Source organism: Anser brachyrhynchus, assembly GCF_964034855.1.
Source record: "Anser brachyrhynchus genome assembly, chromosome: 12".
Classification (NCBI taxonomy): domain Eukaryota; kingdom Metazoa; phylum Chordata; class Aves; order Anseriformes; family Anatidae; genus Anser; species Anser brachyrhynchus.
The window spans coordinates 2401659-2427252 of NC_137707.1; the positions used below are offsets into that span (position 1 = coordinate 2401659).

At 39.7% G+C, this 25594-nt stretch overlaps 1 protein-coding gene across 4 annotated transcripts; it reads left to right on the forward strand.

The window, feature by feature from the left end:
* The first annotated feature begins 1613 nt into the window (after positions 1-1613).
* CA5A (carbonic anhydrase 5A) lies at positions 1614-25263 on the forward strand. Of its 4 annotated transcripts, none has more exons than XM_080552228.1 (7): positions 1614-1905; positions 11409-11606; positions 14843-14961; positions 16342-16437; positions 16596-16658; positions 18526-18681; positions 20565-25263. In XM_080552228.1, the coding sequence occupies exons 1-7, from the start codon at positions 1785-1787 to the stop codon at positions 20742-20744; spliced, it is 933 nt and encodes a 310-aa protein (XP_080408354.1). In that variant the 5' UTR covers positions 1614-1784; the 3' UTR covers positions 20745-25263. The 4 variants fall into 4 exon arrangements, with proteins under 4 accessions (XP_080408354.1, XP_080408356.1, XP_080408355.1 ...); XM_080552230.1 differs by lacking the exon at positions 20565-25263 and adding an exon at positions 19826-20558 and having other exon boundaries at positions 1678-1905; XM_080552229.1 differs by lacking the exon at positions 1614-1905 and adding an exon at positions 9308-9996.
* Positions 25264-25594: the final 331 nt, after the last annotated feature.

The following is a 25594-nucleotide window of genomic DNA, read 5'->3' on the forward strand; positions in this document are numbered from 1 at the left end:
GAGGATTCCCTGAGCCTAAGCCTTGCACTTACCCACTGGGCAGTAAGAGATGACAGATACACGTGTATTTAATGAAAATGTCAATGAGCAAATAAGTTTCTAATTCAAAATACCAGTATTTGTTACATAAAAACACATAGTGAAAAATTCTTTACATGTCATTTTATGGATTAAGAAAGGACTGATTTTTAATGTCAGAATACTTATCATTAGTATGATAGTCTTATCATTTCAGCTTGCTCTGTCCCTGATAGGTTCTGTAGCTTTCACAATATGCATTCCAATGTGCTTAACGGAGGAAAATGACCACATGAATTTTACAAATACTTAAGTAAGAATTATTAAAGGCCTTACAAAACCTGAGGCTGAGGTTGCCAATAATAAGTCTTAATGGCCTTGAGGCTCACCAGGAGCCTCCACCACACTCCCACCCATGGCCCAGGAGGCCGTTTAAGCTCAGGCTCAGCCCTTTAAGTTTTGTTGCTGGGGCACTTGTCTTCAGGCTTGCTTTTGGCCCTGTCTCCAAGAAGGACTTCGGACCCCTGTTGTTGCTTGCGTTTGGCCCTGTCTCCTTTTGCTCCTGTCCAGGCTCTCAGGTTGGACCTTGGACCTGCTGCTTGCTGCGTTTGGGACTGCTGATGGCCACTGAGCTGTGCCCAGCTCTGCCTGCTGTGCTCAGCCCCTATGGGCTGGCACCCTGCTGGTGAGGGCATTGACTGTGCCGTGGTCACTCTTAGCTCAGAGGGCTGGCTCTCATTCCCTGGCGTGCCCAGGCACTCTTTTCTCATGTCATTCCATCGTAATCCTAAAGGGCCTGTAATAACACCACAAAAAAAAGTCCCTGGAAAATGAGTTGCTTGGTCTACAGCTGTAAGAAGTGCTCCTCTCTGCAGCTAGGGCAGGAAGGCCAATCTGGTGACAGAAACATCCCACAGTGCAAGGGAGTAACTTAAATATGGATCTTCCACATCAGCTAACAAACATTATTAGAATTGTACGTGGAAATAAGGGAGTAACTCTCCTCATGCTTTCATCCCTAAGAAACAGGTCAGGAAACCCTGTTCTCCCCACTGGAGAGGGCTGAGCCAAAGTGGTTTTTGAGCTTAAGTGAGTGGGAGGGGTAATGATGGTTCCTTGGGTCTGTTCCTGTTTCTAACCTGTAAGAAATGATCCTTCTTATGAGACACCTTATAGTTCAGAAAGAGTTTCTTCACCCTGACGGTGCAATAATACTGTATTACGTGCTAGGAGCTGCAATGCTTTTCTGTAGGAGGCTGCTCCGCCTGTTCTGCTGGGCAAGCCTTTGTATCTACGAGATTTCTGCAAATTCCTCAGCTTGAGCGGTCACCGCTCCTCAGAACCACAACTGTCAATGATAGCAACTGTTAGCTATCAGCGTTCAAAAGAATGTAGGGTGAAGAAGTGATAAGAAACCTCTCCTTGCATACAAAAGAGTGGTTTTTGTAACCCTTTGGTATTCTTGGAGCCACATGAGAGAAAGCCCGGAAAGTGCACAAATAATTACCAACTAGCCCAGCCTCCAACTAAATTAGAGCCAATGAAAAAAGCCATTCCAGGGATAAGTTGAAAATTAACTGTTTGGTTAGCTCCCTCTCTCCAACCAGGAAAGGGTGCTCTCAATTTTTTTTTATAAATAGGCCTGGAGATCCCTTGAAGCTGTATGTCCACAGCATTTTTTCCTCTGTGTTGATAGGTTGCTAGACTCCAGAAAGCTCCTCTGGCTGTTTGACTAACCAAAGTTTTCAAGTGCCAAGGTGATAATAATGAATAACGTGAAGACAAATACTCTGGTACATTTATACAAGCAGCTGAAAACACTCTGGAGTCCGCCAGCACGACTCTGCAGCCTGGCTACCTGCACTCATAAAGACAGGAATGATGCGTGTAAGTATTTCATTTTGTCACCTGTATAAGAGAGATGCAGAGGTACAAAGATAACAAATGTAATTGTTGTTCTTTCGTCAGGTAACTAAAAAGGGAAATTTGAGAATGTGACTGAGAGATTAAAGAAAAAAATGAACAGAAGGAGAGAAAGGAGAGAGAGAAATACCTTACTGAATTGCATGATTCCTCTCCACATGCACGATTAAAATATTGTTCATTATTTCTGTGCGTTAAGTTTGTGATTTTAACTTAACTCTAATGAAGAAATAGGCTTTAAAACAATTTTGTCAAGCAAGGCTTTGACTGTCTCCAGTGAAATTCATACAAACTGATTCTGGGTGACTTTAATAGACACTACAATGTTCAGTTTTGAAAATAAGGCCCTACAGAAGTACAAACCACAAAGCCCTTGAAATTTTGGGTCTAGGAGATCTACAGTGAATGACTTATTGAGGTGCAATATATGCATAAACTAAAATGTCAAAGGCTTAGTTATTTAAAATGCTGGTTAACTTATCTTCAGATATGACTTGTGATGAGGCCAGCCAGAGATTACACGTCTACTCGCTCATGTGGAGATAATGGCAGCTGGAGCAATAGTCAAGAGTAACATTTTACATCTAAGAAATCCCTTTGTTTCCACTATTTTTCCTCTGTAAAAAATATTTAGCTTACTTTTCTCAAAGAATAGCCATATTCCTCCTTGAAAACTACAATGTGATTCTCCTCTATTTAAATTATCAAACGATAAAACTTATATTTACTTAAATAATGAGAAAACAGCTGATTTTATCTTATGTGGGAGATATAACACAAAGCAGTATGGATGGAGACTAGCACAAGGCTTTGTTTCTCCTGAAAGTTACAAGAAATATTCAATAATCATCCACGTTTAACAGCTCTACACTTGTAAGTGCATTTTGGAAGGTGACACCAAAATACTTTCTGCCTCTAAGTGACCAGCACTTCAGAAAAACAGATAGATTAGCTGCCGAGTGCAGTGTGTGCTGTGTATATATTCCCAGACATGGAAGCTGTATGTAAGATATAATATGCAAGCTTCTCTATCAATCATGAGAAAAAAGTCAGAGCAGTTTTTATAATTATAGAATGTATGCAATATCTGTCTGAGTTCTCAGTCTAAATTTTCCCTTTTTTGCTCCTCAGAACAGAAAACGTGTTTTATTCTGAAAATATAATACAGAATGTGTATTCAATCAAGTAACATAACAGTATTTTCACCTTCATTTAAAAAGTGCCTTTAAAATCTGTAGAAGATGCCCAATTCTAGAAGCAAGATGAGCATTAGATTTTGTTGCTAGTGAAGCGTCCACAAGAAGAACCATTAACATGTTCCTAATGCAAAATGTAAGTCACGTATGCATCCATGACAGTATTTTTTCCTTTTCTGACATGTTTAGAGTACTTTCTTAGTAATACACTGAAGTTCCTTAAACTCCCTTCCTTAACAGTTTTTTCCACTTACAAGCATGTTTAGAAACTTGTTTTTTTCATTAATAATGAAAAATGAAGACATTCATCTAGTCAAAGAAAAGCCCCACAGTAATATTTATAAAAACAATGTTTTAGCCTTACAAAACAGTAGCTTTTCTACGAAATTCAGATTAAGTGTATTAACTAGGTGTATGTACTAGCAGCTTTTCTAATGAATTCAGATTAGATGCTCTAATTAGAAGCCTGTACAACTGTAGGTACACCCACTTACACAAGGATGTACACACATGAGAACATATCCTAATAGTCACAAGCAACGTCTGTATCACTCCTTTACCTGTAATTATCAGCAAACTTTTTTCATGTTTGAGATTCAACAGCTAAAACCAACACCTGTGCCTAAAAGGGTAATGTTTGGGCTCATACCATACTGCTCATCGTGTGCAGTGATATGAATTACTGCTTCAGAGGAGAAATCCGGAGAATCTACTATAACTATGGTTAAAAGATTTCTCATTATTCTGTATCCTCACTTTGTTATTTATTCATCTTTATATTTGAAGTAATAAATTAAGACTGCAAGTCCAATGGCTTCCGATTGCAGAAGCCATAGAGAAAATATAAATCTAGACCCTTCATTAAAAAAGTAATGAAACCTAAAAATCAGCAGCACAGAATCCCTATGCACAGTTCCTCACTTTCCTACCTGTTCAGTCTTAATATACCACAAAACCTTAAGGCCTATAGAATTTAAAACTTCAGAAATGGAACATATTACTATTAGTGTGGCATTTCTGTTTAATTGGTAACGGTATTGCTCTAGGAAAATTATTTGAAATCCTTTGGTGGAGTAAGAAGGCAAAGTGGAGAAGGGCTGAGATCTCTGTCTTGACATGTGATAGAGAAACTCATTATTTTGGGGGTTATCCGTGTCAGTTCCCAATAAGGGGCTAAATGATGCCGTGTTTTTTTTCCTGTGAACACTTGTCCATTGCGAGCTGCACTGAGAAATCAAAACTCAGTTTGTGCTACCAAACGTTCCAGGAAGAGCTCATACAAGGCTGTTCGATCACAAGACCACTACTGATTAAATTAACTACAAATGCTAACTGTTTTTACTCACATTCCTCTTCAATTTAAGACAGACGCTATTGATTACTTAAATCTTTCTCTATTCCATGACATTCACGCAGGAAATGCCAAAACAAACTGAATCAGAAAAACACCATCTTTGGAATGGTTGGTTTCAGCTGCCAGTGAATAAATGCTAGCTCTGAATAAGCCAGCCTGTGGGTTCCTCCATCTGGTGGCTAGACCCTGTGCATAACACGCACTGAAAGCAAAAAGCACATCCAATTGCGTTCAGCTCCGCACAGATGACAGCATAAACAGCCCGTTCAGCGACAAAGACTTGGAAAAAATGGTCCCCGTTTTGAAGCCTGGTAAAGCTAGGCTATTGAGCTGTTGGTTAAAGTCTTCAATTTAATGTTCATCACTCTCACTACCATTTTCCTGAATTTCATCTTTTACCTTTCCCCCCTACCCTTCCCACTCACAGGAGTCTTTCACCAAGCTGGGTGGTGATAGCTCGGACTTCTGCTATGACAATAAATAAAAGATAAAACAATGCAAAGACTGACGCTTCCCAGTGTCTCTTCTGGATTCCCATTGCGACCCCACGAGTACAAAAGTATTTTTATGCAATTCACTGGGAAAGAACTGTAGAAGCAATTCTGAGAATCAAAGGATACACGTTAACAATTTCTAATGATGTGGAGTACTATGTGGATGCCTGTAGTAAGCTCTGTGATATCTGCTAACAACAGATGGAGGTGGTAGTTTCAGATACCTTTTAACAAAATAGACAAGGAGTAGCTGGAAATGTTCTCTGTAAGGATTTTAAGGCTATGGAGTACACCCTCATCCTAATAATTACTGCCAGAGCAGAACTGAAAGGCTTTTTTCTTTCCTATCCTTTGAGAAGAAGGTACAAGAAAAGCAGAATCCTTCCATTCTTTTTTAAATGCCCACGTACAGCAGTGACACGCGATCCAGGTGTGCCATCTCCAGGACTGCACCTCCAATTGCAGTAACCAGATGCGAATTGTCCGTGAGGTTTCTTCTAAGCCTGCGTGCATAATTTTAGCAAATGTTTTTATACGGAAAAGATAAAGCCCCTACTTGCTTTACCTTGCCAACTGAAATTACCTTCTTCTTATCTGGACTTAGCCTCAGCCACTGCCTTCTCATCCAGGCTCCTATCTCAGCCAAACATTCTGGAAGCAGAGAAAAGCTCAGCATTTCACAATCTGCTGCTGCTTTCCTGTTGAGCTTAGAGTACTCTGTCAGTTGCATCCGTTTGATAAAAAGCATTGGACTGTTTATCAATAAACTGGCCTACATCACAGTCCAACTCTGACATCAATTCAGCAGAACTTTCAACGCCTTGTCATGATGAACCACAGCCAACCACCGCTGTTATCATCCAAAATCTTGATTCATACTAAAAAACCTCAAAGAAATCAACCTATCTTGGATTTCCTCTGTAATATTCAATCCAAGTGGCTGAAGCAGAGCCACGGTCCTTTAAAGTTTATATGGTTCTTTACCGAGTTTCAGTAATGTTTGTTTTTATTTTTCTAATTCAGAATGTGTTGCTATGGAAAGCACTGCTGCTCAATTTAGGACAAAAACACATTTCCTTCAAGCGGGTGCGGTTTCCCAACTGCCCCCACAGTCCTGCCCTCCCTGTTCTACTTCAGAGCAGGGTGAAGCTTGTTTGAAAGCCCCTATATGAACAAAGTGCTTTATTCAACAGGTCTTTTTTCAATTATTATTATTATCCTTTTTAAAGATTTAAACCTTAAAGACTAAAATCCACTAAAGCGGAGTCGTTTTACCCCTCATTCTTACTTGACAGCTACCTGAATTAGTTTTCGTACTCTTTCTTCTAAGTTTATATCCCATATGTGACAACTCTCTCCTCCCCACAATACTTAAGGGAATTTCATATAACTGTAAACTATTTTGGCTTTGCCAAACTAGATTTAGTAAACCATCAAAAAATGCTTTGTTTCTTTAAATCAAGTTTACAGTAGTGTAAATTGGCAGTAAATCCTTTCATTTAACTGAACTTATTCTGGATTTTTACCATAGAACTGTCACCTTCAAGATGCCTTCTTGGAAATTATGTTATAAATTATAACAATCCAGTAACATGCACAACGTCTGTTTTAATCTGGATCTTTACTCCCATCCTGAAACTTTTGACACTTGCATCAATGCTAAGTGAACTGTCTAACAATTACTCAAAAATAACAAAAAACAAACAAAAACAGATCTGTTGAGGTATCCATAGCTGCAAATAATTACAGAAAACATTTCAAAGTACAGAGCCATCCAGTCAGTGCCATTGTATCTGCCTCAACTGGGAAAGGTAGGTAAAAAGAACAGTGCAAATATAGGAAGACTTCAAATACTGTAAAATTAAATGGAACATCACTGTGTCTGTTTGGAAATGTTAAAAAACCTGTAATAGACCTCTCTTCATGGGTGACTCACATCTTGGGTCATTTTTGTTATATTACAGTATTCAGTATTGACTATAACTCTTCTGACAGCACCATAGATATGCACGTAACAAAGGTAAATAATAGACTAGACCCATCCTCAATGAGCTGATGATACATGAGACACGCATAAAGTACAAACTGCACGCTATCTTACTTCTCACATTGCACTTAAATTTGCCCACTTAAAACAGACGTATTAGATAAGATTTTTATTTTGCTTTCCACAGTGCTTCTGTATCACTTTAACTCATCCAGTAGGCTAATTGTCAGATTTCTGGTTGTGGGGTTCCTCTTATGCAGAAAGCACGCTCAGTTCAGGAACAAGAGAGGGCATAGATGAAACCTCCCATGTGGTCCAGAAACAACAATTTCGGAAAACGTAAGAACAAAAGAAACATATTGCAATTCTGGCTGCTGTTGCTCTCTAGCTTGCTGCATGAGAGCCATGCCTGTCTGGCATAAAACACCTCCTGTAACTGGGACGCTGCCAAGGAAAAGTTCTGTTTCTGAAATGATCTAGAAAAGATGATTTTGGCCACCCTTCCTGAGTGCTGGGAACAAGGTTTAGGGCTTATGTTTCCTTTTGCACCTAGCTTTTGCATTTTTCTGTAGTTTCCAAAACAAATAACACCTCACTGCCACTGAGCTTGTATTTTCAAGGGTTTTCTTCAACCCCCTAGAGATATTTTTTTTTATTATTAAATGTTCAGGCCTTACTGAAATTTATACTCAGACGTAGCATGCACATGTAAACTGGATGCAGCTTTTGTGGATGATTCAGAAGGGAAACAAAAGTGTTGTGGGGCAAAGTTATTTCTTTTCAGTTTTGCAGCTGAACAGCCAATTGTTTCTTGCACACCTGTGCTATAAGAGTTTTCCTTTGGTTGTGCTGTTCAACCCACAAGAACTGACTCACTCTGCACAGCTTAAGTAGCTCTATAATAAATTTTTGTATTTTCAAAACCTTGCAGGATCAAATCCCCAAAAAGCTTGACAAGGTTTGGTCATCTTAAAGACACTGCGTAAAGCAGACTAGGTGCAGCTTGAGGCTTATTTTTAATTGCTTTTCCCATACAGAAAAGTGATAGTTACACAGAAATCAGGTTACGGTTTCTGCAACAATACGCATCTATACTGATATAGAGTATAAATAAATTAGTTAATATGGTAGGCATGACTTTGAAGTGGCCCAAGAATGCTAACTGTGATTCAAGGACAAGTCACAGAAGAATTGAATATGAAGAAATGACAAGCTTGTTTTCTTAACAGATGAGAGGAAAAAGACGTATCTCTTGTTTATACTCAGTATTCAAATATCCGAAGCTATGACAGTGTTCCCTGCTGCAGTCAAGCACAAAGCTCATGGGGGCTGTCCTCACAACCAGAAGCTACCTGCTGCTCATAAGCAGCTTCAGCAACGAACAGATCTGACCTGTGCTGAATACCAGGGCATAAGCATAATCAGTAAACTACTGAGCTGTGATTAAGCCTGAATGAATAATGATCTTTAGGGGCAGCAACTGTTTTCAATTTTATCAAATGCCTATCTCTTCTTTTTAACTTGTAGGAAGCTATGTGTGGATGGTAATAAGCTTAGCCATCCTCAAAAACATTAACAGATAAACCAAGAATTCATTGTGTTTGCAACTGAGTATTATAAAAAATAAAATACAATACTGCACTTAACAGAAAGCATACCTAGATGTGGGTGGAAGTAAAATGAGCTTCAAACACAGATTCAAAAAATCCGAATACTTGCATATGATCACATTGCTTGTCTTTGTTCATTTCCCAATGGCCTTTGTTCATTTCCCAATTGCCAGATTTTGACCTCTTTTTACTCAGTTCAGGGGTGTTTTATAAATATTATAGTGTGGATGCAATGGAGACTTCTTACACAGTATTGCAATCACTTGTTGGTTGACTCTAGTTGAATAGCTAGTCGTCTCCATTTCAGCAAAATATTCTCAGTGCTATGTCAGGTTCCTCGCTAAAACTCAAAAGCACTGACCCTAACAAGACTATAGGTCTCCAAAAGGTAAATAAGATTTGCAAAATTTTTTTAATAGACTAACAAATAAATATGATTCAAAGCATGCGGTAAGATGAAGGCCTGGAGTTGAGGTATGGCATTCTGCTCCTGCCTGCCCAATGGACCCAGCCAAAATCATAACACTTACTTCATCTCTGTGCTATCGCCAACGCTATCAGCTTTCTATGTACTTCTCTTTTTTTGCTTTGTGTTCCCCACTGGCAGCTGTAACACAGAAAATGTGCCTGAATTAACCAAGGTTTTAACTATAAAGGTTTTAACTACCATTTTATCTAAGGCCTGCCTCAGGCAGTTTCAGACAAATGCTAGACGAATAGGCCCTTTTTACAATCCCCCTAACAGGGGTATTTTGACTTTTAGCTTTTGGGGCAGATACAGATAGGTAAAGCGGCCATAACGTTAACTTTTCACTGCATGATTTGGGGTGGCACAGCGGGGCTCCATCTCTGTGGGAGAGGGATCAGGCTGAAGGCCTTCCTGCCTTCAGCTGGGAGAAACTGAAGCCTGCTACTGGTGCAAAACTAACTAACTAAGACTGATTGCTAATATCCTTAGGCATGTAAGCAAGGCCTAGCAGTTTTTACCTCAGAGGAAATACATGTTTTGTATGAGTCACACACATGGGTTAGCTTGACCATAGGAAACGGCCAACACGCACCCACAGGGAACCGCAGTCTCTTCTTTCATTGCCCCGGGACAAAACTCGGCTAAATACCGAGCCTTAAAAAAGTCCCGGCCCTGCAGATGCCGCTCTCCCCGCCCGGCTTCGCCTCAGGGGCACCGGGTGGCGCTGAGGGCGCCGTGGCGGCGGGCGGGGCGCGGGGCCGTGCCGGAAGGGGCCGCTCCGTGCCGGGCTGGGCTGGGCGGCGGCCGGCGGGGTGCCGAGCGGTTCTGTGAGGTGCTGAGCGATGCTGCCGCTGCTGCGCCGGGCCCTGGGGGCCGCCGCTTCATGGCGGGGGACGCGACGGTGCAGCTTGGGTGCCTGCTGTTCCTACCGCCTGCGGAACGCCCGTGAGTGAGTGCCGCCGCCCTCCCTCAGCGCGGGGACGGGCTCCCCTTACGCTGAGCCGCTCCCCTCGCCTGAGGAGAGCGGGGCTCAGCCCCGAGCCCCTTCGCTGTCCCTGCCCGGTTCCTTGCCCCCGCTCCGAGGCAGCCCACCTCCGTGCCGCCCCCGCCATCCCGCAGCCCCTCTGAGGGCTCCCCGGGCGGGCAGCGCCCGTTCCCCCCCCGGCCGTCCCCGTCAGCCGCCCCCGGGCTCCTCAGGGGTTCGCCTCGCAGAAAGTTTAGTCTCGCAGAAAGTTTAGCCTCGTTTTGTCTCTGGTTCCTGCGTTGAAGCATCAGGAAACGGCAGTGACGGCGACAGCAGGCGGCCGTGGCGCTTTTGGAGGATATTTTGCTCCCCTGCCGCTGCCTTATGTGTGTGCGGTGGTGACCTTGTGCAGGCCCATAAAGTTTGCCGCTTGCTGAGGAAGCCAAGGGGGAAGGTTGTTTAATCGCCCCTCGTGTGAGTGGTTTGATAGAAGATTCGGTTTAATGTAATTTTTTCACCTTGTGAGGGGCCATACAGCGGCTGTGTTGAAGCAGCCAGCAGCACAGTGCTTTGGAGCCTTGGTATTTTGGGGTCAGCGGGTGGACAAGGCACAAAAACCTCCGTGGGTCATCGATGTCTGGGGGCTGCAGGTGAACAAGGGCTCCCCAAATCCACGTAGCTCTCGGTTGTGTTTTTAAGCTGAATAAAGTCCCAAGGAAACCACATAAATGCGTCTGCCCTGCTCGTGAAAGCTTGAAATGCCCAAGCTGACCCCAAAAGTGGTAGTTTAGGGTTTTCCTGGTGTAGAGATCAGCTTTAGATCCTGACTGCGTAAGAAGCTCTTACTCAATATTGCTGTGGGTGCTTCAGGAGCACTGCACCCTCAGCACTGCTGTAACCCCTGAGCACGGGCACGTAGGCGAGGGACTGGCACCTTCACGGGAGTATTTCTGCGTTGTAGGAGTCATCCTGGCTGGTGCCATCTGACGTAGGTTAATGGTAGTGGTGTGTAAAGAAAGCTGAAGTGGTGTGGTGAGGCTCTGGCAAAGTTATAAGTCAAAAGCTACCTTAAAACCCATTTGTAATACGAGGAGAACAATTTTCTGACAAATAATGGGGACAACTTCTTCAAAGAGCATTTTGCAAGTGAAAAAGGTGTCACCATAGATACTAAGATCTAAGTCAGACTAAGGCACTTCCCTGTGTAGCTCTGAGTCACACAACTGGCATGTTTGTCTTTATTTTTTTTAAACTTTCACGTGCATCAGCTGACTTGAATTAATCCTTTGGAGCCAATATTCCAAACCACCTTTTCTTGCCAAAAAATCTGAAGTGTTTAGTCGTGAGTTCTGGAATCATTCATTCGAGGCTGACTCTCTTCATTATCTTCTAGTGCATCCACTTTGGCAGAGTCCACTTTCAATTCCTGGGGGCAGTCGACAGTCTCCTATCAACATCCAGTGGAGAGACAGCATTTATGACCCCTTTCTGAAGCCTCTGAAAATCTGCTACGACCCAACAACGTGTCTTCACATCTGGAACAACGGGTATTCGTTCCTGGTTGAGTTTGATGATTCGACTGATAAATCAAGTAAGCAAAACTCAGAAAGATCTATTTAATGTGTTGTTAATGCTTCGAGTGGAGAAATCTTTGCATGCCGTAAACCTTTGGGTTCAATAACAACATCACAAATGTTGAAAATGGTAGAACGCTCTAGCTAAACACAGGTTTACAGTGGTGGGAACCATAATACAGAAGTTCTGTGTGGGCCTAACTTTTACTACGTGTTTATTACCATGGCCATTGTGCACAGATCCTCTGTTGTAGGGTGAAATTTATTCTTACTGCACAAGCCCTAATGCCCAGCCTTTTGATAAGGTCTTGTAATATCACAGCTTTGCTTACATGAGTCAATCGTCAGTCATATATGTGTGTATCTACTTAATTTTAAATGAGGTTCCATCATTCAGCTTTAATAAAGTAATCTACCACTTATCTCTTTTGCAGTGTTAACAGATATACGTAATGCATGTGAAATAACTAGCAGCAAAATGACTTTCACTTGGAAAGCATACATACTTATCTCAGTAAGCTTTTGTAAAATTAAATAATACTGAGCTGTGACCACAGGGAGCAGGTGCAAGTGTTCCTGTTGTTATAGTCTGCATAAGTCTGTGCATGTAAGATCCAATTATGCATTCCAGCAATTTGTTTTGAATAAGCACTCTGACCTGAGCAGCTAATTTCTTTTTAATGCTCGGTAGAATTAAGTGATTTAAAATCAAGATATTGTTACCGAATTCCAGATTACTGGCAGATTGTTCCTTTTGAAACTTGCTTACCGAAGTATGTTGCTATTATATATAAAGAGGATATTTTGTAATGGTAGGTGAAGTGGTAGCAGTTGGTCAAGGATATTGAGAAACATATGATTCATGTCAATTATTCAACTTGTCTTGGAGGGAAAAATTGAGGGATCCTGGCAAATCTGAACCTGTTTGACTAGAGGTATTTATGTTTAAGATGATGACTGCTTACCATGAGAGATGCTAGAACTTCTTATGGGATTTTGCAGTGTTCTGGGGAAGGACGCTTTCAGCGTGCTAACGAACAAATGCTTTGATATCAGTATTTTTGGTTGATATTTGGACAGAGGTGGATAAAACAATGCAGCAAAAGCAGTAGTGGTAGAATGCATGGACCTTTCAGGGACTTGTGAAAAGTGTTCTTGTTTTTATTTTTTGTATTGGTTTTTATTGTTCACCCAGGAAGTACTCTCACCCTTGTTCATTTCAGGGCTATGATAAGTAATGAAGAAGCCATCTGCTTTTACAATACAAACTGCAATTGCATTAGTCAGAGGAGAGATTAAGATGGAGATACGCTAACAAGCTCATCAGAGATTTTTGCTTACTCATTTTAGCTCTGTTTTGCTTTTAATTTAAGTCTTTCACTTTATACAGCCATACCCTGCTATCTGTTGATGCGTTCCTGAAAAGTGTAATGGTTTGCAGTTCAGAGGATAACAAAGTCATTTTTCTCTGCAAGAACTGATGTACTGGAGGGGAGTTGCCAGCAGGAGATTAAGAAATGTGCAACATTTAAATACACGGGAACAGTATTTGGTACAAAAAATTCAAGCATAAGAGTATTGAGACCGTCAATTGGATGGGGACCTTTTAGAGGCTGAGTATTCAGAGTGCATCACAGCTCTGAAAGATCTTTTCTGCTTTATGTCTACGACTAAACACTTGAGATAAATCTTTGTGTGAGCATTCTTGCTGCCTCTTTCTGGATGGCTGCCTTTTCATCGTTGTCATCATCTTCCTCAAATGAATTAAAGTTAATGAAGGGTGATGATGGCTAATGATGGTATTGAACAAATCAGCGATAGAATTCTAAACTGACAGAAGCAACAGGTTATGGGATGTTGCTGTATAAACGGTCTCGTTTCCAACTGCCTGCCTCTCTCTCCTCCACTTTTCTCTTTACTATTGCTATTTCTCATTTTTCTTTCTGCCAGCTTCTGTCTAACAATAATAGAAATCTAGAGAAGGAAGTTTATGAATGAACAAACAAACGAGAAAAAGGCAACAAAATTGAAACAGAAGATGAAAGTGTGCATCCAGGATAGACAAAAATGCCCAGCTCCTCAGATGAGGCAAAACGAGGCTTTGATAAAAGATGAAGGTAGTGCTGCAAGGGGGTGTTTGCTTTTGACCAGAACAGGAGGATGAAAAAGAGGGTGTGGAGAAGGTATGTACAGCATGTGGTCCTGTTTGTATGCATGAATAGCTTCCTCTGCAAAGAAACGAGCAGCTGATGTGATTCTTTCCTCCTCTTCCTCTTCTTTTTTTTTTTTTTAATTCTATTTTACTTTAAAGTTATCAAAACTGTGGTAAATTGAGAGGAAATTGAAGGTGAAAATGCTCATAAAGGGATTGTAAGTTTCTTTCTTGCCACTTTCTACTGCCTGCTATAGGAACTTGATTTTCTATATACGTGTGCCAGTGCCTACTTTGTGAGCAAACATTCAAGTGAATGTGATTATTCACATGAGGAGAGTCACTTGTGTGTTTGCATCTTTGCATAATCAGGAATTGATAGTGTTAGAGCACAGAAGCCTTAATGCTGACTTGGTAGCGCGGGCTTCATCTTCATCCCATCCCTGAAAGTTACCTTACTCTGTTGTGATTTTTTTTTAGTGATGGTCAGTTTTGTATTTTTGCTAAGAGCTCAGGAGCAGTGGATGAGATTAATTAAATGTCGATATGCATAACTTGTTTGCATAACTATCTAGTTAGAATTTCAAAACTGCTGGCATTCAAAAAAAAAAAAGGGGGGGGGGGAAGTCTTTTAATGCCTCTCATTTTTTTCTCCTTAGCATTAAACTGATTAACTTATTTCCAGAAGTAGTGTTGGGATTATGTACTTTATACGGTAGTTTGCTGTAAAATTGAAGCGTGATGTACAGTTAAGTAAAAATCAGCAAACTGGTCTCTACAGCTACATATTTATTAGTCCTTTGGAAGTAGTTACAGTCTCTAATTTACCAGATGCTCTGATGTAATAATTAGCAGGAAGACTTTGCTGGATATTCCTGGTTCAAATAGGACGAAATGAGCAGGGGGGGAAAAAAGGACACAAAAAACAGGCATAGTTTTTTTTTCATTGATGTATTTACAAAATCATGAGGCTTTCAGTAAGATAACTGCTTCAATTTTATTTTCTTTGGGCAAATTTATTTGAAGGGGGCTTTTAATATGCTACTTGTCTGGACAATTCTAAATCATATTTATTAGTGTATGTCTTGTTTTGTTTTTTAGTAATTGTCGGAGGTCCCTTGGAAAACCAATACAGGCTAAAGCAGTTCCACTTCCACTGGGGAGCTATAAACGAGTGGGGTTCAGAGCACACAGTTGACAGTAAATTTTACCCAGCAGAGGTATGATGAAAAATCTGAACGCGGATACCAGAGTCTACATCTCAGGCTGTCTGTAACTATTGTGCTTGCTTGAAAGCTTTGTGTTTGCAAAGAATTGCAGCTTACTCTTAAGGATAAAGCCTGGTAGGTGCTATAGCTCATCTACCTTTGTGTTAGTAAGTTCATATTGACTTAATTTTCTGGAGGAGAACTCGGGCTTAAAGTAAACATTGGCCCCGTGACTGAAAGTTTCAATAAGTTTTTCTTCTCCCTGAATGCCCACAGTGGTAGCTGCCGGACAAGCCAATAGCAGGCAGCGAAGCATAATTGCTATTCCAACTCTGTCAGGGTGGAATGGCACAAATTGCTTGCTTTTCCTCCTTTTAAAGAGGAAAAGGATCACAAAGCAGACTCTTTCACAGTCAGGACAGGTATTTATTCTTGCTTAATAAACTCCCAGGTCCCAGCTGTTGTGATGCAGATCTGGTGGACAGCAAATGCTGAGATGAAATGCACAAACTCACATCTTGTGTTGTTTGGTTGTTTGTTTTAAAGTGCTTTACATCTGAACTGCAATAAACTAAGAGTTCATGTGAAGCGTAGGATCTCTTTTGACAGTACGGTGAATGCACTGCATCTCAGCTGCTGTCTAGCGGATGTCCAAAACTTCCAATCCTTACTGCATTAAAACCACTTTGCTTATTATTAGTAAACATGGTCTTATTATTTCTAAATATTCGTTTATGATTGCTAAAGGTGGTTTATTATTACTACAGGTTTATTATTACTACAGGAAGGTATCTCCGCCTGTGGCAGGGTGGTTGGAATTAGATGACCTTTAAGGTCCCTTCCAACCCAAACCATTCTATGATTCTATAATAACTTGCAGCACACTTCAGCACAGCTGGGATTTTTAATAAAATCTCAGAAACCTTCTTTCAGATATTAGATAATACAGCAGGAGAGCTGGGTATGTCAGGAGCCTGGAGCACTGTGGGGTTTGACGGTTTAAATTCTGAACTGACAACAGGGAACAGATCATGTCATAAGAGTAGGAAGGAAGAAGGGAATCAATGGAGGAGAGAGTTTCCAGCAGTTTTATCTAAGGAGGGTTTCCTGTTGTAAATCTGATACCTGCCAGAGCTCTGAGAGCATGAGGAATATCACAAATACCTGTAAGAAAAAATAATTTTAAAATATATAGTCATCAAAAAAGAAGGGCAGTACCATTATTTTCTGATAACGCTTTGGTCTTCATTTTTGTGCTCTCTGATTTCTGTGGTAGCTGACTACAGTGTTGCAAATTGCCAAGGACCAAAAGTAGCAAAGATCAAAAGTCAAATTTCTTGCTACTATTGCTGTGCAGTCTGCATGTGCTGATTTCTCATTCATTTGTTTCAGCTGCATTTAGTACATTGGAATGCTGTCGTATACCCAACTTTTGAAGAAGCTGTGATGGAAGGCAACGGCTTGGCTGTTATTGGAGTGTTTTTAAAGGTAATTTCACTTTGTATAGTAAGCTGTAATGACGCCGCCTTAGTTTTAATTTGTTAAAGCACATTTAGTACAAAATATCTCTAGATGGCTTTTTTGATTGTCTCAAAGTTCTGATTAAGCAAGATGTGGAGAATGTAACTCTTATTCATCTTTTGTAGCTAGGAGCACATCATGAAGGGCTGCAGACCCTGGTTGATGCCTTGCCAGCAGTTAAACACAAAGTAAGTGTTTTTAAGTATCCCACCAGTTATCTTTCAGCATAGCTAATGGTTATTCAACATAAATGATAGTTTAGGCATAATAAAATGCTAATAAATGCTTTCTTAAATGTCAGCAAAGGGCCTGATCGGTGTGTAGGGTAAGTTATTGAATATACTGGAGAAAAATGCTGTTTTTAAAGGAGGAGATTGTATACCTCAAGCTTTCCAAACACCTTGGTTTTAGAAATGGCGCTCTTAATTTTGTGTCCCCTTAGAAGAGCATGTATACGTTTAATATTCTCCTCACTGAAGCCTCCTTTCTACTTCTGTGAAAACAGATGCCATTGGATCCTTTTTTTTTTCTATTTTCTTTTTCTTTCTGGAAGGAACTTTCTGCATTGTGTAAAGTGGTAGTTTTTTTCTTGTGTAATTAAGACTTTCTGATTTTTGTCTGCTCTTTGAGGAGATAATATATTGTCTGCTTGTTCTTAAACCGTAAAATTTTCTGCTAAGGCAATGTGATTCGATCTTCATAGCTCAGTTCTGACTTCTGCCAGGAGAGGGAGTGCTGTGTCTCTCTGATCTTGTATGCAACCAGTTCATACTCCTCCAAGTGTTGATTCCATTTTGAAAGTACACAGAAAAAGGATGTGTCAAAAATATTCCTGGCTTACAGGCACACTCAGTTGAAGTTGCTGTGCCATTATTTATTGCAGTGAGGATTGTTTTTATCTGAATTAAATATTTATGGCAGTGTAGTGGAAACCCAGACGAATGACAAACAAATTGGTTCAGTGCAAAAAGAGACCTACAAAAATCTGTAAATATACATCCATTATGAAAATATAGTATTTTATAGCATCTGGATTTGAAGTAAGCTCAGGATAAGGTCTTCAAAAATAACAATAGTATCAAATGTTAGTTTTATTGAGCTGCATGTGGGCTTCTCTAAAAGGATTCTCATTTCCAAAGGTGTTGGTCACCCAACAACTCAATCAACACTTGTTTTAAAATGTTTGAAAGCCCTTGTTGCCTTGCCAGCCTCATCACTGACTTAAGCACCAAACCTTAGGAAATATCATCCTGGTCTGGCGGAGGAGGGAGGACAGTTGATAACTGCTCTGTCTTTGCACCTTCCTTTCTCACATGATGAATGGAAATTCCCACCCAGATTCTCTTGTCCAACCTTCTATTTTTAAAGAATTCTTGACTGCAGTATTTTTCATTCTCAGTGGGGAACTGATAAAGGCCATCTCAGGATAAACAGGATCTTCCTTCCCTGCATTGCCATTATATCCAGGAAATACCCCAGGAATAAAATATTTGTGTAGGAAATCATGGGTTCTGAAGCTCTTATATTCCGACTGGTATCTCACTTGTGGGAGCACAGTCTTAGAGACATGAATAATGGATGTGGTTTAAATAGAATTTTATTCCTTTTCCCTCTCCCTTCTGCCTAAAATAATTTAGTGGAAAAACAGTATTGTTTGTGATCTTTCAAGCACATCCGGCAGAACTACCTGAATTTATTCCCTCATTCATTCTTTTTTTTGTTCATGTTTGTTCAACTCTCACAAAGATGCAGTCTGTTGCTTCTTTGCACACCTTTTTTCTTCTGTGCTGAATTCCTAGTGGCTTGTGTGGAGAACAGCAATACTTAAATATTTACTCACTAGCTGCCTCTGCCTCAAACCTAGCTTAACAATTTGTTACAAGTTTTAGGTTTTAAATTACTGTTTTATGTAGATTATTACTAATATTTACAACACATAAGTTTGCACATGTGACGTGTACAGTATTTAATCTCATTGTTAAGATCTTTAAATCTTCTGTCCTTTCTCTTCTCTCAAATTGCAGTTTTTGATAGTAAGTTCTTTCTGGGTTTTAGGACACTGTTATTGAGTTTGATGTCTTTGACCCCTCCTGTTTGATACCTTCATGCCCTGATTATTGGACCTATGCGGGCTCTTTGACTACTCCTCCACTTACCGAATCAGTCACATGGATAATTAAGAAGAAGCCAATAGAGGTCGACGAGAATCAGGTAAATCTCTTGCTAACATTTAATGCCATGCCTGTTTAACTGTCTGCTGCCACAGAGGGGAAGATGCACAGAAGTAGCTGCTTCCCAATATGAGTAACTCTGTGTATACACAGAGATCAGCAGCTGCTTCACACCAGTTTTTGTCTGGAGGGGGTATCCTCACCTTAACAACAGATACTGAAAGACTTAAGACCTCAGCAGTAACCAGTTTAAGATGCTTTTCCAGCTTCCCAAACAGTTGTATCCTGACCTCTGATAACCAACACCTTATACTGAAAACCATGCCTTGAAAACTTATAAGGTTATTTACTAGAAAAATGTGTGATTTGCTCTCTTTACCACAGTGCAGTCCTTCTTGTGGTAGGTAGGGAAGAGAAAGGGCAAATTCTGTGAAGTTCTGACCTCTGCCCTTTTGTGCATATTCCTGGTAGTGCTGTATTTGCATAGAAGTCTTGCAGAGCCTGCAAGGGCTAATTCTCTATTCTTCCCCTGGGCAGGCTCTGAAGCTACCAAAGGGTGGCAGCGCTGAGTTATTCACATGCCATTCTGATGGCCAAAGATAGAATTCCCATTGGGTTTTCTCCTTTGCCTTTTTGTAGGCATGTTTACTTGGTAGTTGGCTGTAATGTCCTTGATTTTTTTTAAATATATATTTATTAAATTTTCTCTTAAAAAGGACAAACAAAGGTTTCAGCAAATGCTAATTCACAGAAGTTAGTTCAAATGGAGGAGTTGATGATCAGTAGTCTGCTCTGACACCAGCCCTGAATTATCATATGCCCTCTTGTTTTTAATTTTAGTACTTTGTTGTACAATGTGATGTTATTCCTTGGCATGAAATAGATGTATAGATGAATAAAAAATGGTCAGAAGGAGGACAACTGCCTTTGTTACTGGGAGTTTTCAGGATTTTTTTGTCAGTTCAAAGAAGTAGAATAAATAGGAAGGCCTTACAGCATAGAACAAATCTTGGTGATGATTGCAAATAAGTAAAAATGAGCAATGGTCCTATCTACATTTTTTTTTATGGTTTGAAGCACTGAAAGAAGGTTTCTTCTGCACCTTTTTTTTTTTTTTTTGAGACTTTAGTTAATAATTAAATGCAAGTGGAATCACAGGAGGCAAAATACTGTTTTTTTAATAGAACTTCTGCATGCAGCTAGACCATCTGGGAAGTAAAATCTTAACCCTGAAGAAAAAGCATGTATGTGATCTTAATGCTTTAGTATACATAAAGGAACAGGATGGCAAGAACTGAGGATTGTAAGACAGCAAGGAGAACTGAATGCATAACTTTTTTTTTCCAATTCAAACTTTTACTCATTTTCTTTTTCTTGCCTCTTCTTCACTCATTCTGTTACGGCGTAGAAAGGCATAGAGTTTACTTAACATTGTATTGCCTTTGTGAACATTAAAAATCTGATCTGCTGCACACTTTAATCCCCAGTTCTCAACCACTATTGAGAACAACAACTACGCAGGTTGTTGCTTGTTCAGATTGTCTCTTTTCTGAGTGTCAACATATGCAACAGAACTCCAGGAAGGGTGCAAATAAAGAAGTTGGGAGAGATTTATTTAAAGATAGCGTTAAGTTCCAGTGTTCAAATGGGAATTGGTTCCAGCTAAGACCTGACACATTTGAAATCAAGTTTGCCTAAAGATGGCATATGGTCCACAGCTCATCTTCTGCATTGATATGGATGATGACATAATCTTTACCAGCAGATGACAAAGAAGTCCCAGAAGGTCATGCTAAAATTTCTCAGAATGGGAATGTAATATTGTCTCTGATAATTTCCAAGCAGGAATGACTGTGTTTTGTCATGTACTCCAAAAATTCTCCAGTTAGCAAAGTCACAAAATTGGCCGTTTCTCATTCTCAGCTGGAGGCATTTCGGATGCTGCTCTTTACTTCAGATGGTGAAGAAGAAAAGAGGATGGTAGACAACTTTCGCCCTCTTCAGCCATTAATGAATCGAACCGTCCGTTCATCCTTCCAAAGCAGCCATGTCTTGAATATTGAAGCACAGCACTCGGACCGTGCCCAGCAGATCAGACCATAGGTGGTCCATGAAATGTCAGTACAGACTGCAGTAACTGGGTTTTACTTTACTTTGTAATTATTTTGCCTTTTTTGCAGCATGGGTATGCCATACAGTTTCACACTTGGCTAGTTTCAGTTCTGCTAAGTGCCTTTTTTTTTTCTTTTCTTTAGGTAAATGATATAAACTTAACAAATTTACTCACTTGAAAGCAGGGATCAATAGGGAACTGTTTTGAAAGTTAAAGGGGAAAAAAAGGCAGGAGATCTTTTTCTCCTTTCTGTCTTCTGAATTGTTCTGTGTCTTTTCAAAAGCTCTTTCAGTGACTTGCATGAATTAATAGTCCCAACTGAAGACACTTTAGCAAGCAGGAAGTGTGAAGTCTTAATACTGATAAAGGTCCTTTGTGGAACTGCTTCAGAGTTTTGGGAAGACAACTGTCTTCTAGTCACATTCACAGAGATGTTTTTCCTTTTTTTTTTTTCAAAACAACAACAAAAAGACTTGGTGCTCAGCATGACAAGAGGAGAAGGAAAAAACTGGCTCACAGAATCTAGCCGATTTCTGTTAGATTGACTGTATGACGTGTTTGATATGGATGATACAGACTGTCTGCTCTATCTATACCCCAAGCCAGATGCCTTTTTCCAAAACCTTGTAACAAATGGAGAAGCTTTTAATTTTTGCAGCTTTCACTTTTCCATGTTGATAATGTGCCAGGAGAAGAGATCAGGAGAAGAGAATTCACCAGTATCTCAAAACTGGCAAGAGCAGCGAATTAGGTGAAAATGTCCCATGGAACCCAGGAAACTGAGCACATCCGGGGAAAACAAAACTGGATGGGTACCAGCTGATCCCTTGCCCCCTCTCAGTGGGATTTGGGGGAAAACTTTAGTTTTGAAACCTAATTCAGTGCTAGTAGAGTATGGACAAAATGTGGCATTCAGATACCTGAGAGAGTTTCTTCAGCAACTTGTAGAGCACTGATGCACTCTTTCCACAGTTTTGTCTTAAAAGAGATATCTACGTTCATGACAACTGGGGACCAGGTTATATTACAGCACCTTATGGTAACAAAGTTAAATGATGGTTGAAACTTACTTGTGGACCACACAAATTGTTACGTAAGTTGCCAGTTGTGGAGCCTCCTGCTAAAGTTATGGTCCAATTGCCACAAATGTTGTCTACCTCTGAAGTGTACTACTAGCCACAATTTTCTTTAGTGCAGCTTTTTCAGTGGCTTCTTACGCTTTACTGTATTTAACAGTGTGTCTATGCATGAACTTGTGTACAAAATGCACAGGCGCATTTTCTGATGAGGAACAGTTCTGTCTGTAAACCCATGATACAATCTTAATTGGTCCGCTTCTGCCATTAAGCAGTCACTGGTTGCTGGTGTCATTCAGTACGAACGATGCCAGGACACTAGCTTGTCAATGATAAATTCAGAACTTCGGAATCCATACTTTCCAATTCCAAGTGTTCACTTTAAAAGCACTTTAACGCTTTTTGAAATCATTAGGGTCACACTAAAGCTTTTGAATGTTTTTGTTTAACCCATTAAGTTCCTGCGTTTGCTTCCTTAATAGCTCTACCTCAGGCGTTTGTTGGGTTGCAACAGTTGTGCCTTTCTCCTGGGCAATATAAAATGTGCCCACTTAACTTTAGAGTAAAGACAAGAAAATCTCTCTCCATTCCCTGTGTAGTAGTGTGTGTTTGTGTGTGTGTGTGTGTATATATATATCTTCACTGTGTAGTACGTTCAAAATGGCAGTATGTATCTTCAGTTTCATCACCTTTCCCAAACCCTTACAGCTTAGTTGAACTATACCACGTATGTCTTTGGCATCATCAACCAGATTTTTTTTTACTGTGTTTCTGGTGCACAGCACTATATCAGGAATGTTTTTTCCAGAGAATGACAGGTTCCAAAAACAGTTTTAGAAGGGACATCTGCAGATGTGAAATTAGGAAGAGAATTCTTCCTAATTCACTTTCTGCCTGAGTGTACTCAGGATCTAGTCATTGTTAAACTGGAGGTTTTCTTTCAGTGCTGTTCAAATGCTTTTTTCTGAGGAGGACCCCTTGGAAAAATGGCAGTGATCGAGAACTGGCTGCCTTGCAAATATCTTGTATGTCTTTGAGATTTTTGCTTCCCATTATTAGCAGTTAGGATGACTTTGTATTTTTTTTTCTCCTAATGTTGCCTTTACATTTAAAAATGCAGGTGACTCAACAGCACTAAGCTAGATATATGTAGCCTGCATCAACCAAAATCTTTAGAGCTGCTGCCTTATAAATATTGAGGTGGATACAGTAAAGGGAACTGAAATAAGCTCTGTGAGATCAGTGAGAAGCCAGCTATTTGCTTTACTGGTAGAGGAAAACCGTTGGGATTATAAAGGGAACAACCTGGCCTAATTTGGATCGGTTTGAATTACCAGCTAAAAACATACATGAAAACTTAACGTGCTTAAAGTTGCAAGTTAAGACAGCATCTCTGAATTAGTACATAAACTCCCTTATGAGGAATTCTTTTCTTGTGGTTATTAGTTTAAGTCCTTAAAAACAGTCAGACCCTCCCTATCACAAGGGAATGGGTCTTTAAAAAAAGCTTCATGCAATTGCTCAAAGTTTTTTGGTTGCCTTGGTAATTTTCACAAAGTTTTTGCGTACCTCTGATCTGCTGAGCTTGTTTCACTGGCTAATATAGCTTTGCTGGCATATGCAAATACAAAATGCACATTTTGTTCTTACGGAACTACCGTGGATAAATGTTTAATTTTCAGATGTTTTTGTTATGCTGTAGCATGCTCATATCCAACTAAGTTCTCACTGGTCATGTTTGCTCCATTGAAGGAAATTTCCTTCCTATTTGGTTAAATATCTTTAGCATGTTAACCACCATGCTGATGTCTGAGATGTTGAATACTCTGTTGTCAATGATCTAAGATAGAAAATTCTCATAGAGGTTTGCTTATTTTGTTAAAGTATTGTCACAGAAGTTTTGTTAGCGAATAGGTGTATTATTTAGTCATACAGTTAACTTATATTCTATATATTTATATAAAATTACATTTAAATATTCTGACAAAATTAATCAACTTCAATTTCAGCACTGAGTTTTGAATATGTGTGGAAATGAGGTCAGCATAGAAAAATTTAACTGGACTGTGTTACAAAAATAAGGTTTACAGGGATTTTCTGTTACAGTTACTGTGCTGCTTTTTGAGTTTGTCTTGCATTGACATGTTAGTGGTTTAGAATCTCCGGTACAGATGGGCAGTATCACTGCTGCAGTGCAGATTCTTGTTGAAATTAGCAGACCAGTAATGAAAAGAGAAGGTTTCTTTCATCTTTTTTGTTTGTTTTTAGTTGCTTTTCTTCTGTTTGTATTTTTTTCCTAAACTTTTATGTTACAATGACCGTATTGCCCTTGTGAAAGCTAACTTCAAGGAGAATAATTCTATGTGTATGCACGTGTATACACAATTATAGATGGGATATAATTCTTTTGCCTTATTCTTCCAGTCACATATGGGGAAACACAATTTGGTTGAATTGGTGGATGTTAGCTAATATTTGTAGTGACTTTGCGCAACTGAGTTAAACTGTGTTTGAAAGGTATCTGCATAGGAATCTTTAGGTTCTTCTATTAGAAGGTACAATAGAAAAGGGTCAAAACAGACAATTGTATTTGTTGTTGCAATAGTAATCACTTCTGTTACTTAATACCATACTGGGAGACATTCCTGTGGCAATAAGTATTATGAATTAAAGACTGTAGAGGAAATCGTTTTGAGGAGGGCTTGTTGAAATGCGAGTAGAAGGCTTCTGAGCATAGATCTGTGTTGGTCCAACCTCCTTTCAGTATTTAAATACTGCTCCTAACAGAAATCTTGTTCTTAGCAACTTCATAGATGGAATGACTTTACTTGGCATTGGATATTTGATCCATATTCCTACATTCAAGAACTTCTGCACCAGTGCACTTCAGGTACATACCAACACATACACCCGAGCAGTCTTTTGTTGTCTTCTGTTCTGGATGGCTTGCATTGGTTATTTTTACTGCAAGTCTGACAGGAGTGTATCTTTTGGCTTTGAAAGCTATAGAAATTAAGGTTGCTTTGATCTCACAAAAGTCTGCTGGGTTTTAATGTACTGGAATTGTACGCTGCATACTTTTGAAGGAGGGACCCTTGTTCTGTTCAACTTCATAGTCAATAGTGTTTGCTTTAAAATTTGAATACCTAATTTTGAATGTCTTAACTTGTACGTGTTGGCACATCTCTACTTTTTCTTTCCTTGGTGTATCTAGTTTTCATGGCAATTATTACATTGTATATTTTAATGTATGTAACCTACCTAATCATAATTGTCTTTGTGGCCAACGTATGTAACGGGGCATACTTTTTATTCTCCTAGGATACAGGCCTTTCTTTTCAGTTTTTACTTGATGTAAAGAAACTTGTAGCTGCAGTGTTTTTAAACTGTTAAATAAGTGTGCAACTATGCAATAAAGAAACAGAGAAACCTGTGTCTCTATTTCATTGTGTAATTAAGCTCTCCAAGCTAGAAAGTAGATTTTCTGTCAAGAAAATAATATAATTCATCCTTCAGAATGAACCAGTTCATTATGAGTGGAGTCTAATCAGATGTCAGACATGGTGATACTTCAGTCTGTGACAGACTGCTGAACCGTATTGTAGTTGCAATGAAAGAACAATGACCTCTGTGTTGCAGCTGCAGGGATGGAAGGATATTTAATTATTTGTTACATTCAGCTAGATGCAACATGCTGTCTAAAATGGGATTGCAACTTTCTAAGATCTTTACTAAGCTACCTTGTTTGATGTTTAGTATTAAAC

What these genes read in the sequence shown, in the direction of transcription:
- CA5A (XM_080552228.1), top strand. Translation starts at nt 1,785, where the DNA reads ATGAATAACGTGAAGACAAATACTCTGGTACATTTATACAAGCAGCTG. An exon ending in TGATTCGACTGATAAATCAA is followed by an intron (nt 11,607 to 14,842) that starts GTAAGCAAAACT and finishes TTTGTTTTTTAG; the next exon opens with TAATTGTCGGAGGTCCCTTG. An exon ending in TAGAGGTCGACGAGAATCAG is followed by an intron (nt 18,682 to 20,564) that starts GTAAATCTCTTG and finishes TCTCATTCTCAG; the next exon opens with CTGGAGGCATTTCGGATGCT.